At 40.5% G+C, this 20,492-nt stretch overlaps 2 protein-coding genes across 2 annotated transcripts; one reads left to right on the top strand and one right to left on the bottom strand.

Annotated features, from left to right (window-relative positions):
• The first annotated feature begins 319 nt into the window (after positions 1-319).
• On the top strand, positions 320-1,948 carry LOC129730802 (adhesive plaque matrix protein). The gene is made up of 2 exons (XM_055690377.1): positions 320-1,485; positions 1,546-1,948. The coding sequence occupies exons 1-2, from the start codon at positions 543-545 to the stop codon at positions 1,689-1,691; spliced, it is 1,089 nt and encodes a 362-aa protein (XP_055546352.1). The 5' UTR covers positions 320-542; the 3' UTR covers positions 1,692-1,948.
• A 10,312-nt stretch (positions 1,949-12,260) lies between these two features.
• Positions 12,261-15,820, bottom strand: LOC129729443 (uncharacterized). Its single transcript, XM_055688006.1, has 3 exons — positions 15,678-15,820; positions 12,751-12,955; positions 12,261-12,678 (listed from the first exon to the last, which is right to left on the bottom strand). Exons 1-3 carry the CDS (start codon positions 15,687-15,689, stop codon positions 12,581-12,583), a joined length of 315 nt encoding a protein of 104 aa, XP_055543981.1. The 5' UTR covers positions 15,690-15,820; the 3' UTR covers positions 12,261-12,580.
• Between the last annotated feature and the right edge of the window lie 4,672 nt (positions 15,821-20,492).

The following is a 20,492-nucleotide window of genomic DNA, read 5'->3' as shown; positions in this document are numbered from 1 at the left end:
GCGAACTTTACTGACTCAACCGCCGACTTATATTGTAAACATTTTCGGGCAAGGAAAAGTTTATGCTTCCGAAGCACGAACAGTAAGAGTACAGTGAAAACCGAAAGCACACATCGCGTGTACAACTCTGGAATACTAAACGCTCGACACACACTTTTCATTTCGTTCGGGAACCCACACCTTCCTGCGGCTAGGTCGACTAGGTTTGAAGATGGCATATCGCCTATCCACTCCCGAAAACCTCGCCGGTCGGACGGTTTAGTTTGTGGTTGCTCGTAGTAGCTGAGGTAGGGATCGATATATGTGACTTTATTAATACATATTATCACACTTGGAGTCGAAATTACGGTCGCTAAAGAAGGTATTGAAAAAAAAAATGAAAATAATATCAACTGGTGTGTTATAAATATGACTTCATGTTTTAACAAGTAGTTCAGTGTTGCGTTGGTATCCGGTCGGGCAAATATTTGGAATCCGTTTTCGAACTGTAACAGGACTGTGTTGTTTACTGGTGATTCGGAAAAAAAACAAGACTTCAAATCATGAGAATTAATAAGTGTCTACAAGTGTGCTTAGTGCTATGTTGTGTAGTAATTAGCATATCTGCATTGAAGAAGAAACGAGGATTGTATCATGGATTACCGGGTTATAGTATAGCAATAGGAGCCGGTGCATACAGACCGTACCATTCCAGTCCATATGCTAAATTTCCAGGATTTTACAAAGGATATAGTGGTGCGCTATCGCCGGGATATGCGCTGTTTCCCGGTGGAGCAACGGTGGCATCATATCAAAGAAATTTCCCGAGAATACCAGTGTATACACCACAATATTTGCCACCGCTTGGAGTTCCGTCAACAGTTTTACGGCCGGTCACAAATTTCGCAGCACTGGCACCAGCAGCCCCAGTAGCTCCGGTAGCACCAGCAACACCGTTGATTCCTGCATATCCAGCCACACAACAGATTCCTGATGTTCACACTCCCACATACATTCCAATTGGAAACACGCAGCAAACATCCTTCTTTGCCACCTACCCTCAAAAGCCGATTATTCCTGTAGCAGTTCCCGTACCAGAAAAGCCCAAAGTACCACTTTTCATCCAAAAACCGCTCTACACTGGTTATCCAAATGTGATCGCAACGGGAGTGCTTCCGGCAGGAATATACAACCCTCAAGTCGCCGTATCAAATGTTTCACCCACCTTCGTGGGGGTTCCTATTGCGGGACCGACAGTCAGTACGCCTGCAGTATCGACCGCCACGGTGCCTCAAACCGCTCAACAACCGTGGCGTCCGGTGGTTCTACACCACCCGACACCGGCCCCAAGCACAACGACGGCTTACAAACCATCAATCAACTTACTACCTCCATACAATTTGCCTGGATCTCAGGGTCAGATATACATAAGCAGCACACCCGCGACAATCGTTCATCAGGACAGCCAGCAGCAACAGCAGCAGACGTTGCTTGATCTAGAACAAGGTATTGAGTTAGTTTCACTGTAGGCTAAACATCTTTTCTAGCCCGAATTATATTTTTCAGCATCCTTTCATCATCACAGTCAGCAGGAGGATGGAAACGGTGCATTCAACGGACAGCCGTACGACGTAGCTTCAAATCACGGCCGGTACAGCGGACCTTCCAGCTACGATGTCGATATTACCCACAACGGATATCAAAAGAAGTAAGAAAACGGTGACTTATCCTACAAGGATTGGCCGGGTCCAATTGCCATACTTTCTGTGTTTAAATAGAGAAGAAAACAATTAGAAATATTCATTCCTCAATTTGTGTTTCAATTCTACCCAAGCGAACGAAAGACCTCAACTGATACGGAGCAACGAACCTTTTTTTTTTTTGAATCAATCGCGATTCATATTGTCGCATTTCACTCTTTTATCATCTGATTTTTATTTCACTATACGAAGCAGAAATTGTAGGTATATTTGACAAACCTGTTCGCTAGGCTTTACTTACTGTTTATTAATGTTACTTTATGAAACTATTTTGATCGATCACACCCTGTTCGAAACGGAACTCATTCACCATTCCTGGCTGCCGCTGGTTTCATTATAGTGTTTTGGCTATTCCAGTCATAATTTTTTTTGGCCTAGCGGATTTTTGATTGTTTCATAATCGTACGTGTCACTAGAAAACATGGGTAACGAAGAAAGCATTTGTGTAACGAGTTTGTTGATTCGCGTTGTGTCGATAATATTTTATTGACCGTTCAATCAGCATACATAATAACAAAAATAATGGATATTAATTAAAGCACCGCGGTTGTAAGCAATGTTGAACATGTGGAAATAATACTTCGCTAGCAGTATGTATAGATACCTAGGTAAGCTTTTTGCAGTGCTGTCCGGCGAATTAATCAATGCTACGCCGGCAGCTTAGACAAACTGCTGTTTATAAGATTTGCATTTAATTCCAATGCAGCGTGATTCAAGCTTCATATTTGAAGCGTTCATCTGCTTATAACGGCAACTTATTGTAAAGTGTCAATTTTTTTTTTTGAAATATATTCTCTTAAAAGTATTTACATTTAGACAATCTTCATCTGTTTTTAAGTTTAATTAACACAAATTGTAATTGATCATTTTTGTTCTTTAGATTAAGACGATATGATGATTTAAATACATAAAGATGAGCAGCAGTTTAAACTGGCAGTTGTTATAAAGATCATCTTTATCATGTAGCAAACTGTTTTTTTTTTTGTTTTAATTCTAGATCGAGAAATAAATCTATTGTTCCGAAAAATATGACCTTTTTTTTTGTGTGGACCCCACTGCGACCAGTAGTTGTTTGATCTATTGTGGCATTGTCCGGACGTTTTTTGCTGTTGTTTTTTTTTAACCATTTTGCAGTGCTACTCATTGAGAAGTAACCTGCTCCGTGTTATAGTGCTTTTTGTCTTCTCCTTCAGACTTAGTAACCTACTACCTTCCTTATCGACCTTATCATATCCTCCTGCAGGCTATCACTCTAAAAGCATATAACTTGCTATAGTCTATGATATTTTTGAAACTTTAGATCAGTGGTTATTAAGTCTGGAGGGAAGTTATAGTACTTTTTGTCTTCTCATTCAGATTTAGTAACCAACTTTCTTCCCTATCGATTCTATCATATCCTCCTGCAAGCTATCACTCTAAAAGCATATAACGTGCTATAGTCTATGATATTATCGAAGCTTTAGACGAAAGGTTATTAAATCTGGAGAGAAGATTTTGTGTGGAAGAGCCTGAGAATAAACCCATACTTAAAGTCCTTTTTGCGAACGAATGGTTTGGTTCTACTAAGATTCGAACCTATCACCATTCGCTTATCAAAGCGGACTCTGTAACCTTGCGGCTGCGAAGCTCGAAGCTCGACAAAATATGACCTTAAATTAAAACCAAAATTTTTAGCATTCGTGAACATGTTTTTGTCAGTTAAGGGGCCATCTACATGCCATGTGGACAGATTTTTGATGATTTTAACCGCCCTCCTCAGTGGACAACCGCCTTACATGTTCTGAAAATTTTGCACGGACCGTACACATTTTACAACCCTCGCCCCTAAAAACTCTCCACGTGGAATGTAGATGGAAATTTATCGTTTGCGTTGAAAAAAAGGAATTTTTTCATATGGTGATAAAAAAACTAAGACAGATAAATTAGTTAGATAAATTTTCCATGGACGGTAATAATATAAGCTTACTTGCAAAAAACTCTAAGCCCTTGCGAGAGGCCTCCCGGCAGATCACCGGAACCTTTGCCATGGCGAACGAAAGCATGCGTGTAGGTTCGGGTGACAATGATGGAGGAAATTTCATCATCGAATTTCAAAAACCGACCATGTACATTTTGTTTATTGGCCCAAAAACTGACCCGTCCAGGGGTTTAGGGTGTTTAGGGGGTGCCTTAAAAGCTCTCAAACTTATGATCTTTTGACCCTCGAATGTCCGGGCGAGGGGGGGAGGTGTCAGGGTTTACATAGAATTAGAAAATTTTTAACCGAAAATCGTTTCTCTGGAACTTAGCCCAGCGTGCAAATGTAACACAATCAGCGATGCAGATATTTTGAAAAGGTTCACCAAAGATGTATGATATGATACACTATGCTTATGTAAGATATAAATATTGCTTTCTAATTTGAGACACAATGCAAACAGAGTATCCATGTTATCCCACTTTTCGTAATCGCAGCAAGTTTTATAAAGTCATTGTTCCGGTTTTTACCATACAGCCTCGGCCTCCAAAAAGATATTATCGACTACACTATGAAAAGCCTTAAATGCCGCGAAAAACTTCCATTTTAGATAATGCATTTGGAATAGCTATATGAATTTCAATGAAATATGATTCAAGCAACGTTTATATAATAACAAAGCCTTCAATGCATTCCTGTATAATTCTGAACTATAATTGCTTGAGAGCAGATTTGTAAAAATTTGCTGAAATTTGTAGAAAATTTTCGATGCTGACTCATAATTCTCGATTTCTGAAAATCAAACCTTTGTGGTATTCAAACCTGGATTATGGGGAAATAAAAAATAAAAACTGCATTGAATTAATATACTTCTAGTCTGCATCATTGATAACAATGATATTACTGTTTCCGCACGTTCGATTGCCTAAATAATTTTTAAGTATATAATAATAGTAAGTATAACAAAGATTTCTGCATCACTAGGTGCAATAATTTTGGTTTTTTATCAAATGCTCCTCAGTTTTCGCGACAAAATTGTAGTAGTAGATCTTACGCTTCAGGTTTGCTCAGAAATTCCCGATGGGACGCAGCTAGGGGACGTTGAGCGGGTTCACCGACTTGGGTATCACATTGATATTCAGCCGCTCTATATCCTGCAATATCAGGCCAGAAAACCGCCCTTTTGGTATTTCTTGACAAACGAAGCAACTTCTAGCGAGCCATTTGCGAAGAGCGGCTTTGACGTTCTATTTCTGTTGATTGTCAGCCACAGCAGCACCTTCTTGGGAAACTTTGTGTGTGAATGAACTTTACTTCGGAGCTTACTTCCTTCGTAGGGGAAGTAAAATACGAAGTGCCCTGCCAGTCGTTGCCATCCAGGGTGAGATAGGTTTTATCGTCCATCATCACCACCACGTCGCGATTCGCCGGGAAAATCGACTTCACCAATTTATTCAGTCGCTGCCGCTGTGTCATTACCTGCAGCTCCTAGACCAGCGCACGGGACACTTTCTGACATGTATGTTCATGTTCGCCAGATAATTTTTCACTGTTTGGCCTGTTGCTCCGACCTCCAGGCCAAGAGCACGCAGTGGTGTTGCCACTTTTCTCTCGGTCTTTTTCATCAGCATCCTTTGTAGCTTCTTGTCGCTTAGGGTCGTGGGCCCTCCGGAACCAAGCTTACTGTCGATGCTCTGATTGTTGTCCTATAATGCCAAGATGTTGTAGATGCCAAAACGGGCGTATCCGACGTCCACAAGTGCCGCACGATGTCCGTTTCGACGCAGCGGAGTACCGTTCTTTGAACGCGCACTACTTCTGAACGGAGTAGCTTCACTGTTTCCGACATTACGGTTAGATTTCGACTGATAGAGGTGTCAAATTGTTCCTACTGACTCATGGGTTTATTTTTTGTTATGGAGTTAGAATTACGTTGTCCATTGATGTGAACTTTTGTAATATATAATATATCTCTTTGGGCTGTAAACAGCCACTGCCAGGAAACCTTGATCTGCGTTTAAATAATGCACCACAATTGCACAGCAGATGTTCCGATGTCTCGCTTTCCATATTACAAAAGCGACAGATATCATCCTGAACCCGGCCAATGTTCTTTAAATGATATCTACTCGGACAGTGCCCCGTTACTAGGCCGACGTATGTACAAAGAGCTCTTTTGTTGAGGTCTAGGAGCTTTTTCGAATGATTCTCGTTGGGTATGATAAATCTTTTAGATTTGGAACACTTTTTGACATCCAACCAATTGGTTATCACCTTTTATTCCTCCCAGCGTTTAAGCTCCATTTTCACTGCACAGTTTGATATACTGCAGAAAGATTCTGGGCCGATAAACTGTGAGTTAGATCCTTGTTTTGCAAGTTCGTCTGCCTTTTCATTCCCACCAATGCCACAATGTCCTGGAACCCAATAAAAATTTACTGAGTTTGTTTGATATAGCTGTCGCAATGTGAGAATACATTCCCAGACAATCTTGGATGTACGTTTATAAGCATCAAGTGCTTTCAGTGCTGCTTGACTGTCAGAGAAAATACAAATATTTGCATGTTTGTATTTCCTAGTCAGACACACATTCGCACATTCAAGGATTGCAAAAATCTCTGCTTGAAACACTGTTGGCCAGTGTCCCATTGCCACTGAAATATTAATTCCAGGGCCGAAGATTCCTGCACCAGTTTTGGTACCTATTTTTGAGCCATCTGTGAAAAATATCGTTGAACCGGGACGGACATCAGGAACTCCGACTTCCCAGTCTGTACGCGACGTTTCGCATACCTTTTTTTTTTTTTTATTCTCGTTTATTTTCCGTCGGTCTAGTTCCGCCACTGTTGTGGCCAATCACCGACGCCCAGGGAGGCGACTCACACCCAGGACCCTAACTCACGACCCGTTTATTAACGGACCGGCGCCAACGGCTTTACTTCCTCATGCGATGTAAGGCGTGATCCCAGAGATTTTTCGCCTCAGAAAATCTCCCGGTGTCGGCTAGAATTGAATCTAGACCAGTTGGGTTGGTTGTGAGTGGATCACGCCACCTCACAACCATCGACACCTATGTCGGCGGTGGGATTCGAACCCAGGCGTCGAGCGTGGTTGACGGAGACGTTACCAACCACACTAGGCCCCCGCTCTAGTTTCGCATACCTTGTAGGGAATATCATGGTTATCCTGGGGTGCCATCCAGTCTCCATTCATACTCATCACTGGCCCTCTTTTGAAAAAGTCCAGTATAGTCAGGTGACCCACAAGATCACCTGACAAGATAGTTTTTGTTCTTTTCAGCCTCAAGGCACTCTTTTCTGCTTCTAGTTGCACGTATTCGTACAACGGCAGCAGACTCATGGGTTGCTATGATTGATGCTATATGGGTACTTTCGTCAGTGCGTGCCGATTGCCGATTTTTCATGGGTTTACCTTACCCCATAAAAAATTGGCAATTTTCGATCATTTTTTTACCGCAAACATTATAAACTAGTTGCTGTGGCCTGTCGTGCGAGATACATCTTTGCAAACTTCGACAGCTTAATGCGTTTGAAAATCTCTGCCACTTTTCCTCTACCAGTTGCCGTATAATAGTCCTGCCAAGGAAGTTGTTTAAGGTCTGCCTTGATGTAAGTTGCATCATCCTGTACAACGCAATCAAACTTCATCAGCGTCTTCCTCGTACAACTTTCGCGATCGTTGTCTGATCAACTTGTTTTGCTATAGGTCGATTAAGAGTCACCACCTTTTTGTGAGTCGATAGCCCGGCTCGTTTTTTAGCTCGAGTTGTAGATGACACTCCCAGTTTGGATTCTGCTCGAAACTGCTGGCCGCTCTTTTCGTCCTTCTGGCGGTTTTTGGATGCCGATTTCCCCCGATCCTATCTTTCTGGCAGTCGACAAACGTTCTTCAAACATTTTCATTGAGTTGGTGACAGTTGATTTGGCCACATTCATCAATTTTGCCAACTTGACGTGTTCGGATTTTCGCGATGCGTGGGCAAAATTTTCAAGAGTTGCTTCTTTTGTTTCGACGTCATTTTTACAACTGAAGGGCAAATGTCATAATCAAACATAATGAGGAATTTCAGGTTTTTTGATACACGATTAAAATAATACGGCAAGTTGAAGTTGATCAATTATTAACCTTAACACCCTTCATTTGCTTACCGAAGTAAGTATCGCCATTGCTTACGGAAAATGTAGCATGATGCTTGAAATCATCACGGCGGATCTCGAATGATTGTTGTGCGATGCGACTTTTTCCATCCTTGGTCATAACGTCAAAATGTTGAAATGTCAAAAAGTTCAAACGTCAAACGCGTTCAAAATGCCGCAACATCAAAATGTCATAACCAGTCATTCCAATGGTGCAGTCTTTTTTTACTGTCTTCCGGGGATATTTTTTGTTGCTGTTTGTACGTGATACCTATCCGCGTTGCCAGTCCGATAGTCATATTGAAAACGTATTGGCAACAGAGCATCACAAAACGAAACGAAAAATGTACTCAGTGTGTCGATTCGGCATTATTTGGAGGATGTCTTCGGGATTGCGAATCTAGAAAAGAGAAGAAGCTGTTTTTTATACAGACGTTCGTGTCCGCACTACACAAACAGCGCGTTTCGGTAATCGGTAATTGAATCCACCGGAGACATTCTCCCTCTCTTTTTTTATTTGCCTATGATGGATGTCGTGTGACGGCTGTTAAAAAAGGTTGTGTCAAGAAGAAGCGTAAGGAAGGCTCGGCACCTTACAGACTGTCTTCGAACAAAGAAAAGCAAACTATACTTTTGACGGGGTTTGATAAATTACACAGTGCAACAATTTTTTTACCTTGGATTCTATGTATGATTTTCTCATGTATTTTGACGCAAAAACAAATTCCCCCGAGTTTGAACACATTTCACCTTAAGGGGCAACAGTGGCGTCATGTTGAATTTATAAGAAATCGGAAATTTTCGATGTTTTTTGACGCCATCATGTTTTGAAGCGAACTATCAAAATTCTAAAAGTTTGTCCACATTATTAGCATTTCAAATCGGACAAAAAATGAGCTCAAAACGGTAATTCTGCGAAACGGCATTATTTTAGTACATTTCACAAAGCGAAATAATATCGAGTATGTAGGAACATTCATGGTTATGTCTAAAAGTGATAGTGATTTTAGAGGTGGGCAATCCGCTCACGTTGGTCCGCTGGTTCTTCAAAGTGAGTGAGTGATCTATCGCTCTTTTTTAAAAAGCGGTAACTCACCCCTTACTTCAAGCAAAAAGCTGAAGCTGATTTTGTTGATCAGACACCGCAAGCGAGAGTCATATGAATGTTTTACACCCCAAGCGCAAAGCGGCGTGCGACACTGCAATAGAACTCCCAGAAAATAGCTGCCGCCGGCTGCCTGCTTTCCTATGCATAACCATCCACCAGCCGCGGGAATAAAAAATAAAATCTACTTGTCACAGTTCACACACAACACACGGGCTGGCTAAAGCCGGGACGCAAACGAAAAGTGGAACGAAAAGACCGAAAGAACTGGTTCACTGATCTTTCGAATCTATGCAGACAATCCGCTCGCGAGCTGATCAGAAAATCAGTTCTTTAAAAGATCGAAATCTTCTGATCGCGAGCGGATTGCCTTCGAGCTGAACAAAAGAGCCATCGGAAGAACCAGTTCTTCTGAGAGCGAAAGATTTCGTTCTTTCAAAGAACTGAATCTTTTGATCAGCCTGCGAACGATTGCCAGATCAGTGAATCAGTTCTTTCGTTCTTTTCGTTCCAAATCGGGTGGCAAATCGGGTGTAAAGCTTTCACCTGGCTCTCGCTTGCGGTGTCTGATAATTAGCTACACTGATAAAAACCAAAAAATAGGTAGGAACGAAAAGAGCGAGTGAGCTGTTAAAAAGAACTAGTTCATCTTGGTGAGCGGAACCGCTCTGATCCGTTCACTATAGTGAACCATTTTCCCCACCTCTAGTGATTATGTCTTATTTTTAGTAAAAAAGTCTTAGAAATCGATTGGTAGGTGTTTGATCCACGTAAAATGTCAGCAACATGTCAATTTTATCCAAATTCTCCTACAATACTGAAATAGATTTATCTCGATAATATATTAACTTATTTGAAATCTGTTCGATAGAATATCAAGAGTGTAAGCGATACTCAAAGATACAATAACAATTTGTCTTTACATGATCCTCTCCCTTTTGCAAGGAACGGGTCGCATTTTTGGCCAGGACCGGTCAAAACATGAAAATCTCGCTTCAGGTAGGAGACAGAATCATCGCGTCTTCGATAAAGTCACGGGCGCAACTACAAGGGAACTAGGGGGGGCTGAAGCCCCCCCTAGAATTTCCCAGAGAATGATTGTATTCAATATATATATACATTCCATACTACTTATCAGAGCATCAAAATCAACACAAATTGAGATGTCGTCTTTCATTGGCTAAGAACTAGTTCTGCACCCAGGATCGATTCTAAACCCTTGCTCTCTTACTCACCTTACCAGTCAGACGAGAGCTGTAGTAACTCGTGCTGTATCAAGAAGTCGACAGTTTTTTCGGTTTTGGGCTGTGTTTCACCAGTTCCCCAGACGTCTCATAACTCGCAAGTCTCTTTCGAACTGGTCGAGCCATCATGCACGCTGCGCCCCTTAATTTCTTGTGCCGGTAGGGTTGCTGAAGAGAAGTAATTTCACATGGTTGTCGTCCGGCATTCTTACGATGTGACCGGCTCACCACAACCTATTGTCTTTCGCCAGGTGTGCAATGGGGTTCTCTCCAAGCAGCGCTTGTAGCTCATGGTTCATGCGCTGTAGCCATTATCCGTCGTCCGCTTGTGCTCCACCGTAGATAGTCACCTTCTGTTCGCCGATAGGCACCTTCTGTTCGAAAATATCAAAAAACTTCCGTAGAGGACTACCGGTTATCAGGGTTTTGTAGTTTTTTGTATCGAAGTGGTCATGTCCGATCATCACCGTGATTGGTGCGTACGTTTGTAATGTCTGAGATGAACGGGCCGTCGTTGAGAACGTGGTCAATTTGTTTTGCTGTACGTTGGTCGAGGAAAGAAGGGACTTTGGACTGCTGATCCGCAGGAAGCTGCGAAGTTGGTGCATAGCAGGCTGTGCGGGCCGATAACCGGCTTAAATAAGTCTATCCTTCCGTTCATGTCCCCAACGACGATCTTGATATCTCTACGCGAGCAGCTATCGTAGAGTTTCTCCAGCTGTGCGTAGAACGCTTTTTTGCCTGCATCAGGTCTTCCTTCGTGAGGGCAGTGCACATTGGGAATAGTGTAGTTGTAGAACCGGCCTTTAATTCTCAACAAACACAACCTGTCGCTGATTGCCTGTCGCTTTAGTGGTACTGTGCCTTGCGGCCACAAATCCACCGTACCTTCTCTCCTTTCAGGCAAAGCTCCTGGAGCGCAACGATGTCGAAGTGGCGGGGTTCTAGCTGATCCAGCAGAATCCGGTCGACATCCGGGTCGTTAAGCGATCTACTGTACATGTACTGAGCTTCTAATCGTCGTCCTTATTTCGTCGGCTGGGTCATTGCCGATTGTTCCGGTTCGTTTTGAATTCTTGATTCTCCGTAGTATGTTTATTTTAGTCTGCTGCCTTACTAGGGCTGCGATGCCTAGTTTCGCGACGGAGCTGCCGCCATGGATGTAGCTGGCGAGACACCGCATTTCATAGTTCAACCGTCCGGTCCGGATCAGTCGCTGTTTGAGCCGCCCCTAGCCTGTAGGGTAGACGCGCCGACAAGCTGCTCTCTAAGGAAAACAACTACCCCTCCGGTTTTCCTTGGTTGCTCGTATCCTAGTCGGTACCACGTGGATGTAGAAATAGGGCATTATGCCTTGAACCACACTGGGGTCTATTTTATTCTAACTAGTACGAGTGAACTGTTAAAAAGCACTGCCCAGCCGTTTACCAAATCTAGCTCTCCTCAATATCGAATCATTGTTGCTGAAAGAGCTTGGCGTTGACGATGTGTTCAAGATATTCAGTACTTCTTCGGAAATTCTATCCCGAAGTGATTTTTTCTGCTTTTACGATACTATTTTAAGCGTCATTAAATTGACATATTCGAACTCTTTTTTTTTTTTTAAGACATACATGAAAGCTAGCCCCCCCCCCCCCCTAGAAATTTTCCTTAGTTGCGCCCATGGATAAAGTTGAATGCGACCCCTCTCCGAATAAGGGGAGTACCGGAATACTTGTGAATTAATATCGAAACTCACCTAAATATGATGAGCGCTCAGAAATTGAACTGTCAGTTTGTTACAAGAACTTCAGAAAATTCGACAAAATCACTGAAGTTCTTATTTTGTCGCTTTTCCAGAGAAATCTAAAAAAAATGAAAATAGAAATAAGCAAATTAACCTTGAAAAGCATGACTTTGGTGTGTGGTTTGTTAGTAAGGTTATGAGCATGACCTTTATCGATTATTCAATTTCAAGTACTTAATGCAATTCACGTACTGTTTCCAGACACGTAAGAAACAATTCGTAAAAGTTAAGGCAAACGAGTTGAGAGTTAGAATAAATCAACGACTTTTTTTTGTAAAAATTTATTGTACTGTACAAAATCTATTCTCTAAAAAATAATGGTAAGATGAAGAAAGAGTTGAATCGTCTGAAGTTCGTTACACAGCAATTTCGAAACTCTTGAACACTGACAGTGTACCGTTTCGGTTGAGTATATAGTACATTAAATAAAAAAGTAGCAGTAAATCGTATCGTCCAAAGTAGTAGTAGTAGTAAATCGTGGTCAAAACTAAACACACATTTCTCGTTTGATTTTTGAAAGTCTTCGCCTCATAGTAAAATGGGTGGGAGATAAGGAACAGCCTTAATTTGAAAGCCTCGCCGCAGGTACGCCTTAGTGTAGTCCGTATCCGAAGCCATAGGGGTATCCTCCGTATCCTCCGTGTCCTCCGAAACCTCCGTAGTATCCGCCATGTCCGCCATAGCCTCCGACTATTGAGAGAAATATGAAACCACATTATACAACATTGCCCCCGAACAGATACTTGTGCACGTCATTCTTACGGGGATATCCGCCGTAGTATCCACCGTGGTATCCGGACAAACCATGATATCCACCTAGACCACCGTAGTAGCCACCGCCTAAACCGTAGCCTCCATAGCCACCATAGCCGTAACCAAGACCACCGTAGATTCCACGCTTCTCAGTCGTTTTGGATTCCTCAGCGCCAAAGACGGCAGCAGCGGCGAGGATCACGAAAAGTGCGATCTAGAACGAAACAAAATAGACTTTGTCAGTGTTTAGGAGGAGCAGTGAAGATCCTTTGTTGTTGAATTCATGCATCGTGTAATGGGTAAACAAATAAAATTTTGGATTTTTTTCGACTGATGTCAAAAAAAGGTACCTATATGTACTTGAAACCGATTTATTTCTCATGAAGATACATTCAGTATCAACTAAAAAAAATAATGAAAATTTGAGAAAGGTCCGTAACTGGCTTTTTGACGAAGCTTTCTATGATGCCGAAACAAAATCGATGTGCGGCCACGTTGACTTTTTGAATGCATATCTTGATTCTACCAATCAACTGTTTGTAGTTCATTGCTCTCTAGTTTTTTGTATACCAAGGAATTGAAATTCCAAAGAAATTTTCGAAGAACGACACTGAGGCAGATTCGTTGGGTTGCGTATATTATTTACAAACGGAGTCGAATGGTTGTTCAAGACTGTTTGTGCTTATTGCCGTGTGATGATACTTTACCTTGCCAAAACACATACCTTCATTCGTTATGTTGTTTGTGAAGAAATGGAAACAAAATTCTCTCCAAACAATCGTTTAGCTACACATCTTGATTGATGGCTAAACTACTGGGCTTGAACCATAATTTAGCGAATTATGGTTGAGATTTGCAGGGAATTATACATAGTTGAAACCGAAAGATTTTCGCTTCAAAATGGTTTACTGTGACCTTTTTGCCAAAGTGATTGTGCAGTTCAGTTAGAACTATGCAATGCGCTAGCATAAAGCTCCTTGTTTCGACGCCATTTTAAACAGAACTAAGCATGCATAAACAAAACAAAAAATAGTGGCATAAGGAGGACAGAAAGAGAGAGAGAGAACGCTCACATTTACATACTTTCATTTCTCTCTGAATGTGTTTGTTGCTAAATGAGTGAGTTGAAAAAAACCAAAATTTTAAACTGTTATGTGCGTAAAACTATTCAATGGATCAAGTAAAATTTTTTATGTAAGCAGACTTGATACAATAGAACACAATCATTCGCTACTGGTACTGATGAAACGGATTTTCATTATTTTGTTTTTTTTTTTTCTATTTCGAATTATTTTTAAAACACCTGAAGACGGTTTGTGCACATTGGAAATTTTATCATTTCGTGGTGATTTAAAAATTAATTTTCAGAAACAAATTTTAAAAATGTTATTCCTTGAAATGACATATTATGAAGAAAGTTACTATTTTTATTACGACCAAAGATACGAAAGTGACTGCTGCTCCTCACAATTTAAGCTAATGAGGAGTATTTGCAGAAAATATTCCATACCATAGGTACTCTTCCGTACGAAAAATTTTATTGCTGGACCAATTACAGAAACTTTATTTTAATCTGGTCTCACATAAGCAGGCTAACAGATATTGAATTGAATCAGATAACTCTTAAAAATTCATCTGTATTTTTTGGGGAAGTCTATTTATGTAACCCAAAATCATATGGAGAAAAACATAAACTACGGGTATAAGCTGTAAAAGCTTAGTTCATTTTCTCGGGATTAAATGCTCTCAGTTCAAATCGGTAACAGTAAAAGCTGCCACTAAAAAATTTATCTAGTGAAGATAATTCTACCAAATAAAACATTTGAAAGTAAACAGAAACGTTTAATTTACTTGAATTATTATTAAAAAGAATCTATTCAAATGATAATAAACATGCTTTTTTAAATATATTTATACTGTATTCTTCATTTATTTCTTTTCCTTAAAAGATATTTGAAAATATATAACCATCTCTCTTAAAATTGTTCAAGTTCTGAAATAGCTTATATGCGAAAAGACTTTTCAGTTTACTTAAACGCTTTCCTCAATCTTGAGCCTGAATTTCATTTTAATAAATTTGAGGTTGATAATAAATTTTCGAAAGTCTTTTCGTTTTTTTATATTATAATTTCCAACAAAAAAAAGGTGGCTTCGCTTAAAAAAATTGGTTTGATTGGGAATTCACAAAATTTCATTATTCGTTGGATTCCGCAGCGAAACTGCTGATCTCAAAAGCGAGTTGGCAGGAAATTTCTCTAGTGAGTACAAAAGCAATAAAAAATTTCACGGTCGTATTGTTAAATTTAGGCGCCAAAAATTGGTAACGAATCTGATCTAAACGAAATTTAATCTAGAAGTTCAATACCATAAAAAAAACGACGGAAACGGAAAAAATATGCTTGGAATCTTTTTTAAACATCAAAACATCAAATAATTATGTTTATAGCGTGAATATTAGTAACACGTAACAAATATCTTTACACATAGAAATAACTTTTGTTCGAGTAAATTATTAACTATATTAAGCTTTATACCAAAAAGAAAATAATTCACTAGAATCCAAAGCTCTACATGAGAACATAGCCACTTAGGTAATCACTCTTTTATAATAGCCAGAAAATAGCTGGTATTGTTTAAATACTGCATGGTGTTCACAATTTAATTTTTTTGAATCTAAAATTTGACATGACTACAGGCGTATTAAAGTTGTGATAATTTACAAACAAATTTTTTTTTCTAATGTTGTTTTTTAGAATCCACTTTTTTATACAGATTTTTTTCTTTAGAATTCAAATGCGTTTCGTTCACTTAACGTTTCTAAACCTTACACCACTTGTCCGCATGAAATTACACAATCTGACTATATTTTATATTCCAATTTTGGTACACACTATTGTAATCTCGAACGCAGAATATCTGAAACAATTTTCACTTACGAAGGATTTCATTTTCTCGTTGAAACTGCAAGCGGCACTGTGTAGAACAAGAAACTAAAGCTTAGATGCACTGCTGCACTGAGGGATTCCAACGACTGATTTGATACCATGCTTAGAGAATGCCATTACTTTTATACCGAAAAGTGCTGGCCACTAAGGTGCATTCTCAGGCCCTCTCGCTCCGGCGTGCGCGTCGGTGGAAAACTGCTCGAATGCGAGAAGCGCGCCAAAACCACGCGAAAACTACCCGCAATCAATGCGGTGCAAATCAAATGCATTTGCCGGGCAGTGAAGTCGGCCCTGCTCTGGAGTGGAGGCGGACGGGGGTCGCACCCGAAAGGAAGAAGAAATTATCGCGATGCAAGTCTCTCCACCGCGCCGCCGTGTAGTAGACTATGAGTACTAGCAAACGGCTGGCAGCAGTCCCTCCGAGTTGGCGGCTGGCTGATGCATGCCGACCGGCATCAATCAGAAGGGTGCCACTGCACAGTGGGCTGCGGTGATTTGGTTATAACTTAGCGTTTGATCTAGTTATTCTATGTCTTCTGAAGATTGTTTCAAATATTTAGAGAGTCCTAACCACAGTAAAACATTTTATATATTTAATACTTTTATTTCATGAAAGTATCTTGAATAATTTGACAGTATAATTTTGTCCAGATCTTGTCGGCTGTGTCTCACCATGATAGCATAAGAGGGCGCCGGGGTAGGCATAACAGCGAGGCTAGTATTTATCCGCAGCAGCAGTTGGGCCATCGGGTCGGCTAAATAAATCGGCGATAGAATATGCTAGTATTAACATGAGGCTCGAAGCCATCGTCTGGCGTTCTTTCTCTGAGGGAACCCAACACAGAGAACTGACATTAGACGGGGTGCGGCACCCGCGTTGATTCTAACTATCAACCTTTTTGCTGGAATAAGATTTCTCTGCTTTCGCGAAGGGAGGGGCGGCATGTGCTGGGAACTGTGCAAACATAACTCATAAAGTTTGTTGCGATAATAACGTCAGCAGCAGCGGCAGCGGTGCTGTAACCGACTAGCGTCGTTCGAGCTCTTTTTCGGCGTTGTAGTTGAAATTAATTTATGATCGTACTCAGCAATTCGTTACTCACCCGTGGGATTTTCTAGCGGCACAGGATGGCTCGTGCGGATGGATTTGTTTGCGAGGGGTCGCGGAATATGTGTTTGATCCGTACCAGTTGTCGGTTGATATAGTTCAATGTCTGTGGTCTGATAAATGGTCCATGTTTTAACGTAGCAATATAGTCTACTAAAAACCATTTGTTTCATATTTTTATTGACTGCCATTAACGATCACACTGCTTTTGCAGCCCTTGGATGCAGTATGCTTCTGCACTTTACCCCAGCGGGAGGGAGTTGTGATAAATTCGAATGCTGACTTAAATCATGCCTATTATCCTTGAACTGATGAATAATTCAAAATTTTGTTCATGTCCGCGACAGGAGTCTTGTTCATGATAACTTTTTCAACAATAAATTAAATGCAATAACATGACACAAATTTCAGGCGAAAATTGTGTTCTCAATATAAAAATAATTGCCGCCGGTAATGAAAATTGTAATTCAATAAAAAATTAAGACATTTAACCGTTTCTCAAATATCATAATAACAACTTAAAGTTTTTCTTAACTTTTTTCGATTTTAACCTAATGTTTATGTTATTTAAACTTCGGTGGAAAAATGTCAGAAATAATTAAAAGTTATGCTCTTTGGAGTATTTTTGAAGTTGAAGCGATTTCGAGAATAAACGATTTTAATCATATCATTTAAATCAGAAAACTCAAAATGATAAATTTTATAGAAGTCTTTGTTTTCGAAAAACTTTGGGCTTAGAAAGTTTGATTTTTTACGAAAATAAGCCTTGTTTATGTTATTGGTGATTTTGCCGCTGCAATCATAGGTTAATCTAAATTTGTGATCAACATTACATAATTCTCTCTTTGGTGGTAAGAAGACTACATGATTAATTGAAAAAATCTTTTGTTTCCAACTTCACCTTTTTATTCGACGGGAATTGCTTGCCAAAAAGCCACATTTTCAACAGAAAGTTTTCGCTAGGGTTCAAATCTGGCGAACACGGTGGGTAGGAAACTAGTTCGTAGCCCTATTCTCTCAAATCATCGTTCGTATCGTGAGCATAATTAGCGGGAGTGTTGTCTTGGTGAAAGATCACTTTTTCTACGCCATAACTCTACATTACTGGTAACAGTAGACCCCTCGAATCCGGCTGCAACAACCCCTCATATCACCGCAGTTTAAAAGCAAATCCCTTCTATGTAAGTATCACTAACCATACGATGATTACATTGGATGCTCACAACGTGATTTGACTGTTTATTCCTAGCGATTCTTTTGCTCTTCCAGCACCCTTTACTGCAAAGACCACGGCACAAAGTATCATCCGAATATGCTTCACTAAAGACAATGCAACACTCCCAACCGCTGTGTGATGGGTCACTGCTGATGGGGGTGCTAATTCGATTCTATCGCAGATATATGAAGAGATAATAATAGCAAAACAAACTGTTATTGCGATACTACGTGCAAGCGCGAGTTGATATTTATCAAACGGCTAATTATTTAAACGTTTTTTTTTCTTTTCCTTTATTGTTTGAGGCACAAACAGCCCGCTGCATTCGAGGAAAAGATGGAGAAGCTGTAAACTTTAACACTAATGCTTGGATTTGACCATGAACGCGTCGCAGCCACATAGTTTTCTGCTGGGAGTTGATGTGGGAAGTGTTTTGTCAGTTCATTTTCCGAATAAACTCTCGCGCGTTCGAAGTCTCCCCCAGAGGCACATGTGATAATTGCAGCCACCACGATGCATAAAGACAAAGGCCCCATTATCAGCACCCAAGCAACGTTGGCCGTGGTCGATGGTCGGATTGTTCCGGGAGGTCGATCCAGCTCCACACACCGTTCGGCGTGCATTGTTCGAACCGTCGTCAGCGTGGTGACGCGACCGACCTATTATCGTGCGGTTGAAGCTGCCACCCTGACATCTCAGCTCAACTGGCCGACGTGGCGGACAATGGCCCAGAGGGACTTTTCTGTGACAAGGTTTAGATAATTTATCACGTTCTGTCGCACTTGTCTTGCCATTGCCTACGTAAAAGCTAATTTTATCCCATCCTCGTCACTAAAAGGATAATGTTTGAAGTTTAAATAACTGGAATTGTATACTGACTTGAATAACACTGGTCGACAAAATAAAAAAAAGTACATTCTAAAATATCAAACCGGATTATAGCTATTCAACCATTCCTATGAATTTTGGTGCCCCTAGCCATTACCAAAACGCGCCAACTTACGTGAGAGTGTCGTATAGGAATTGCTCACCGGGTTCGTCGCTTTAACGTTATGTTTACGAGGTAATGACTAGAGACACCAAAATTCACAGGAATGGTTATATCTATCTGACAACACTTCCGGTCAAAAATATATTTTTTTGATTCCTTGCTTTATTTTCTTCAAAAATCACCTATCAGTATTTTTGGGACGTCTTAATTCTATAAATTGTAGGAAATAGAAAAATGCGTTATCTTGCAACAAAGAGGGGAGTCCCACAGAGCGGGGGGTATTCTAATCGACACCAAAATTTGGATTTTTCCAAAGTGACACCAGATAAATCATTCCCCCAACTTTGAGCAATATCTGTGATGGTCGTGTCTAAGTTTGTGCTGATTAGTGGTCACTTCGTATGGAACGATCCAAAAATTTAGGTGTTATTTTTATTTATACAATTCAATTGTATAGGGGCCGTCCAATAATTACGTAAGCATATTTTTCCACTTTTTCGACCCCCCCTCCCCCCATTGTAAGATATCGTAAGATATTTTGATACCCCCCCTCGCCCATAGTAAGATCTTACTGCCAGCATGTATAGTTTTTTTTTTTATTTTAGTTTTATCATTATGAATCAAGCACAGTGCTTCGTTTCCTCTTCTGTCCTTTATTCGAGTAATTCCGTAATTTCCTTCCATTTATTTTGCCGTCAACGCTTTAATGAACATGGGTATTTGAACAGCTGCAATAACAAAATTTTTCTTACGTAAGATAATTAATTCTCCCCCCTCCATCCCCTGTAAGATAGCGTAAAAAAAAGCGTAAAAGAATTCGCCGATCAACCTGCTTCAGTGTTCATGCTTCATGACCATAGAGAACCAGTGGAAGAAACAGTATTTTATAGAGTGCAAGTTTATCTCATGGGTAACCTTAATGTCGTACGTCACCAATGTAAAACCTAGGTAAATAAATTCGTCGACTAACTACTTCAAATGTTGACCCACCGCCGCAACACTAGCATCCGACAAGCTACCACGCTCTTCGACAGCCACCATGCCCATCGTTTTGGCAGAGTTAATGACAAGCCCTATTGTCGCAGCTTTCCAGCTTTCCCTTTAAGATATGCAAAGGCTTCTGTCATCGCTCTACGGTTCAAACGTATGTGTATGAAACGGTGTCGCCATTTTCGAAAAATCTCGCAACTGTCTAATACTAGTTTTAACCCGTAAAGATCCGGGACGGAACTTGTTTTCTGAAAATGCTCGTTCTCAGCGCTGGAATGGCCGGTTTGGGAAAACTTGAAATTTTATTCAAGGGGAATAGTTGCTCTAAGTTTTGGTTAAGATGCCACCCCTCTGGACCACTCCCCGTTTTCGTGAGACGCACATATGTCAGTGTTTTCTTTCTAATTTTTCAAACAGATTGAGCAAACACTGGGAATTTTCATACGTATCAATCGTTCCATGTATCAAATCATGTCACGTGGATGAAATATGGGTATGTAA

The sequence above is a fragment of the Wyeomyia smithii genome, chromosome 3 (assembly GCF_029784165.1).
Source record: "Wyeomyia smithii strain HCP4-BCI-WySm-NY-G18 chromosome 3, ASM2978416v1, whole genome shotgun sequence".
Lineage (NCBI taxonomy): Eukaryota > Metazoa > Arthropoda > Insecta > Diptera > Culicidae > Wyeomyia > Wyeomyia smithii.
Note: the sequence above shows the minus strand (reverse complement) of the source record. Positions and strands in the feature narration are given on the sequence as shown.

Coding starts and splice junctions, on each gene's coding strand:
- LOC129729443 (XM_055688006.1), bottom strand. Junction 12,679..12,750: donor ATACTACGGCGGATATCCCC/GTAAGAATGACG, acceptor TTCTCTCAATAG/TCGGAGGCTATGGCGGACAT.
- LOC129730802 (XM_055690377.1), top strand. CDS start 543: ATGAGAATTAATAAGTGTCTACAAGTGTGCTTAGTGCTATGTTGTGTA. Junction 1,486..1,545: donor GTTGCTTGATCTAGAACAAG/GTATTGAGTTAG, acceptor TATATTTTTCAG/CATCCTTTCATCATCACAGT.